The following is a 5,845-nucleotide window of genomic DNA, read 5'->3' on the forward strand; positions in this document are numbered from 1 at the left end:
ATATAAGGTGTTAACATAATCATGTTTTGAAATTCACTCTTTTTCAAACTTTTTTCAAACACTAATAGAACATCACATCAGCTCAGAAAAGGTTATTTAAATATAATAACTCGTATTTACATGCAAACTAGAGCTTCTATGCTAATCGTGTGCTCCATGAAATTTGGAAAACACTTCAAAAATGTGTTGACAAGTTTGCTAAAGGATGACATCACGACAAAGTACTAGGGGACAAGTGCGCACGCCGAGAAACCAACGTGACATTATGCCTATGATCTGCAATCAGCTGGGATAAAAGCAGGAGGAAGTAGAAAAACATCTCCAGCTCTGATTATTTTTTTAGACCTCTGAAATAATTTGGTGTCAGTAATCTCTGAAAAAGCGCTTTCTACTGTCTCTTGAGTGACTCACATCCTCTCCCCTCTTTTCACGCTCACATTTTCTCATATTAAAGCGATTCTGATGCCTAGCCAAGCCAGATGCTCTCCCCACTTGATTATTTTTTGTTTAAACGGAACACTGCACAAAGACTTTCTTCGTTTTCCCCCATTAAATACTTCAGACAGCTGGTCCCTCCTTTGTTTTGAGCACTCATTATGAGTTTTTCCCACTCCTTTCCTTTGAAGAAGTGTTCCTTCTGTCTAAAAATATTTCCTCTCTTTCTGAGTTACAAGCCAGAGAGCCAGTCCTGGCAAGGTGAGGGAAAACTGCTTTGCAATCAAGACACCGGCAAAAAAAAAAAAGAAAAAAAAAGGGAGAACTCTACATGGGTGGGATGAACCTAAATGAGCATTGCTTGGTTTTGGTATTGTAATCAGCAAGCTGCTGGTTCTGTTTTCCAAACTACTCCCAAAATGTTTAGAAATGCTGAGACCATCCATAAAGTGGTATATTTGATTGTTATGCTAATTAAAGGACCAAATCTGACATATATGCAAAATATGCAAATGTATAAATCCCTAATTGCAGTGGCATCAAAAGCAAAATAGAATTACTGCTATACAGCTAAGATAAACCACAAGCAATGGTCTAACTTTAGTATTTTTGTACAATATAAAGAGGATAGCTAATAAATCTAATAATGAAAACAGTCAACCTTGTGCTAATGGATAGATAGATAGATAGATAGATAGATAGATAGATAGATAGATAGATAGATAGATAGATAGATAGATAGATAGATAGATAGATAGATAGATAGATNGATAGATAGATAGATAGATAGATAGATAGATAGATAGATAGATAGATAGATAGATAGATAGATAGATAGATAGATAGATAGATAGATAGATAGATATTCTATTTCTATTAAAGACAGAATGAATACATACATGCATAGTACAGAAAGCTAAGGTGACTCATTCCTGTGTTAATGATCAGATAAATCAGAAGATAATTCGATGCTCCTCCCAAAACAAATAAATGCCAACTCTCCTAAACTTCACATTTCTAACAGCGCGTATAAAAACAGATCCGCTCGTGTTCATATTATGCTTCAGGTGCAAACGTGAGGTAGTTTTGTGTTTTGGTAACTCACCACAGTAGGGCAGTATCCGAACAACAACAGGAACAGCAGTGGGTTCAGAACCACGGACAGCGACCACATTCTGCTCCACCTTCACCTCAGCAACCCTAGATAACAAAAATCTGAAGTTTTGTCCCCCCCTCTTTTTTTAATATATATTTATATATATATATATATCCGTGCGCCTTGACCGCCGCGTCCACTACTCTGTGGTTAAAACCGAGACTTCCAGGGAATCGGGAGGAGGGCGGCACGTCCAACCACTCGCGTCCGTCACGCGTGCCATCCGGCCGAGCGGGGAGAAACCTTGTATCCAGGAGGAGGGAAAAAGTTTGTGGGCACGCATGCGGCGAAAATCCGAGCTAATCGTTCAGAGGACCCTACTCCACGGATGTGACATCATCAAGCCGCCTGTCTTGGCTTTAAATGAGCCCAGCTTGCTTGTATGAGGAGGATCCAGCAGCAGCTGCGCAGCGACAAAAGTTGCAGCTGGTTGCATTGAGCGGAAAATAAGAAGGTGGCGCTGATAGCGCTGCGTCTTTGTCACCGTGCATCGGAGTTGGAAGACTGGCTGCTACATGAAAGGCGAACAAAAAAAAACTCAGTTTTAGTTTCAATGATTTGTGAAGTGGAGAACAAGGCTTGGAAACCGTTAGTCCTCGATGTTTTTAATTCAGACTGTAGTGAATTTAGCATATTCACACAACACGGCGTTTTCGAGTTAACAGTGTCTGTTTAGAAAACTAAACGACTAAAAGAAAATGAAAAAAAAAGAAGTTATTTACTTATTTAACAAAATGATGGGCTATGTTTCACAACTTCTGTGGAGCGTAATAAAATACACTATGCAAACCAAAACAATAGAAACCTTAACATGTTGTGGGGAAACCAACTGAAGACAGAGTGAGATCTAAACAATAGCCACAAAATATTGTTTCGACAGTTATGTTATGTCACTTTATGGCAATAAAACACAGACTGATTATGTGTAGAAAAGTGAGACTACTTTCAGCGTTTGGTAGCTTTTTACTGCTCCAAATTTCACAAAATCCTTGCAAGGATCACTGATATTAGTCTTCCTGGTGAAGTAGTTGTTGCTGGGGAAAAAATGGAGGACAGATGCCACAGGAGAGTAACTGTTCATGTAGAACCAGAGCAGAAATCGCAACATTTTAATAGATTATGCCAGAGATTTAGTTTCGTGTATTATAGTTGTTTCAATTGTATTCAATTATAAACAGACTGAGATTACCAAAAGAGCTTTTAAATTTCTGGGTGGAGTGCTAGTTTGTACGGTTCCAGCTAAGCAACTGTTCTTAAATTTCTCTTAACATCTTCCTCTGTGGACACATCCTGGTTTAGACCCTTTCTTTATGAACTCATGTTTGACTGCAGGCGTTTCAAATGCTCATTTTGTCTTAGGTGACCATTGCATTATGTTTTCATGTCCGAAGCAAAATATCACGACTCCTCAGTAATTTCAGCTTTACTGTTTTTCAGCTGTGTGGTTGTTCACTGTAGATTTACTGCACTGTTTCAAACAGTAGGAAAGCCATGCAGAGTTTACCTTGTTCTGAACAAAGGGTGTTAAGACGGATCACTAAACACATTTAAAGGAACAATAATTCTCCTTAATGTATATGCCTAAATCAGATTCCCATTTCACTGTGGAAATTAAATTTCTTTCTTACTGCCTTGTTAAAGAGCAAACAGAAAAGAAATTTGTGTTACTTGATTGATCTGCATGAAACATTTCTGATTAAGCAGATCTCATTACTGCACGGAGGGATTTAGAACCTGTCATATTGCAGAAACTAATGACACAAAGCTTTTTGTGGTGCAGTGCAGTTGTAATGTGCCTGTCTGGCTGGAGCCATTAGTCACATACTCTAATACGACACATTGTTTTCAAATAACGAGACGCCGCGTTAAATAATGTGTGCGGCACTCATTGTGCATGCAAATATAATTTACTGTTTGGGCAAAGCTCAAGCTGTTCCACCCGAGTGGATTTTTTTAAAGATACCTCAGGCAATTTTTTTCTGCTGTCAGAGAAATAAATATTACATTTATTAGCTTCAGGATTTTATTGTGTATGAAGCCATTGGAATATGGACTAAGTATGGCTTCCTCTCCGTGTTGTATAATGTTGAACTTAATTTAAAGTTTTATTGCCACAAACGTTGAAAAATTTTCCAGAAAATTTTAATCCTGAATGTGACAGCATCTATCAAAACCTTCAATGTATTTTTTTTTTTAAATTTTGGAACAAAAATTTGTGCACAAGTATAAAGAAATATTTGAGTATATGTTCAAAGTTTGTTAAACTGTCTATTGTGTTCAACCCCGTCAAGAACCACGATGAAATCAAATGCAACCTACAGATTCAACCTAATTAGGATATAGAGTTCAGTTACGTGTAACAAGTTCAGTGAAAAGACTTCAGCCCTCTGACTTAAAAGGTGAATGGAAATCAAGAACAAGTCATGGACACAGTTGAGGAAAAGTCAAGTACACCTATGAATATCAGCACTGTTCAAGCCACCTTAAAACTAATTCATAGAAATTACAATATTAGTGGCAACATGGCTGAATTTTCAGATTGTGAGAACTTGCATGCTCATGGGCTGAATCAGATATTTGGTCTTTAAACTACACACACATGACCAGAGCTCAACTTTTTTTATCTGCACTACTGTTGTGGATCCCATGTCAATGATCTCCTCCCCTGCAGTTAAAATGATAAGATACAACTTACCAGTTAAACCTGAATGCCTTAAACCTCTTATGTACTGTATTTTAAGACTCGCGGCTCCCAGGCCTTCAATAACCAGATTACAACTAAAACTACTAGCTATCAGTGCTAAAGAACCAAAAGCAATTACAGGAATGCGAGAATCAGATATTAAGAGTTTATTTAAAATCTTGACACGCTGTGGGAGGGGTGTCGTGCTGTGGGAGTGGCATCGTGCTGTGGGAGGGGCGTCNTCGTGCTGTGGGAGTGGCATCGTGCTGTGGGAGGGGCGTCGTGCTGTGGGAGGGGCGTCGTGCTGTGGGAGTGGCATCGTGCTGTGGGAGGGGCGTCATGCTGTGAGAGGGGCGTCGCTGTCCACCTCTACATTTAGCTCCTCACTCAACTTACCGCTTTGCAGTAAAATGGAATAGCTCAACTGGATAATGTTCTTCACAACAATTTCATTTTAGCCAATACTGAAAAACAGGTATTAGATTAGGTACTAAAGCTTTCAAGACAAAAATATAGAAGTTTCTCTCACTATTCTTACTGTTCTTACCGTTTCTTACCGTTACTGAAATGGGTAAACAGAACCCTGTTAAACACAATAGTACACATTTAAAATCCAAGTCATAATTATTCCTAATAAATTCAATATTCAAACCCCTTAGTTCAATTATAGATTGAACCAGTCATCCCCAAACTTTTTCCTGTGAGGGCCACATAACTTTTCCCTTCTCTGGTGGCGGCCGGAGTCAGTTTGTAACAGAAAAAAAAAAAGTTAGTGAAACGGTCACTGGGACTGACTAGTATATATTTCATTGAGGGAAACCTGGAATGCGGCGTTCATAACAAACACGTGTGTTCATCTGCTCTACCGCTAGCAAACAACCGTACTGATTAAATACCATAAAAGTCAAGCAGTTCCCTAAAAGTCCAACAGATAGCAGCAATGCACCATGCAAATCAAAACACCCACAATTTACAGGACACACTTCCTGCTAAAGASCCCCCTGGTGGTTGAAGAAAAATCCACATATAAACCGGAAAATACAATATATGAAAAAAAATCTGAATGCTCTCTGGTATTGTTCGGGGGGCCGGACCAAATGTGGCGGCGGGCCGGATCCGGCTCGTGGGCCGTAATTTGGGGACCACTGAATTAAACTAATTCTTAAATTAGTTAAGGCCAACAGGGTTTTTACCAACGAGATTACAAAGAGAAGAAAAGTTGCACAAATTTAAGCCACAATGCCACTGCAAAGGTGACGAGAAGCCAAACACCTCCCATGTTTCCAACCACAATCTAAAGCCGCAACCAACAACTGAGGCTTAAATAGCTACATTTGCAGGCAGCACAGCTGAAGTTCATTACCACTTGATTAGTTCTCACCTCAAATGATCACAGTCCTCATTCACTACATGCCTTACGTTGACATGGATATGGCAGCTTATACTAAATTTTTATTATGCTTCTCATGTTGTCACGATCCTATATTGTGTGATTTCAGTTTAAGTCTAACTCGTCTGTTAATTTTGTAGTTTCTGGTTGAAAAGGACTTTGTTAATGAGATGACAATTTT

At 38.9% G+C, this 5,845-nt stretch overlaps 1 protein-coding gene across 1 annotated transcript in view; it reads right to left on the reverse strand.

Moving 5' to 3' along the window:
• The window catches only part of LOC103479745 (noelin-3-like), a 23,212-nt gene extending 21,135 nt beyond the window's left edge, over positions 1-2,077 (reverse strand). The window contains exon 1 of the mRNA XM_008434368.2: positions 1,541-2,077. Coding sequence (XP_008432590.1) covers positions 1,541-1,609 — 69 coding nt within the window. The 5' untranslated portion in view covers positions 1,610-2,077. The remainder of the gene's footprint in view (positions 1-1,540) is intronic.
• Positions 2,078-5,845: the final 3,768 nt, after the last annotated feature.

Source organism: Poecilia reticulata, linkage group LG17, assembly GCF_000633615.1.
Source record: "Poecilia reticulata strain Guanapo linkage group LG17, Guppy_female_1.0+MT, whole genome shotgun sequence".
NCBI classification, from domain to species: domain Eukaryota; kingdom Metazoa; phylum Chordata; class Actinopteri; order Cyprinodontiformes; family Poeciliidae; genus Poecilia; species Poecilia reticulata.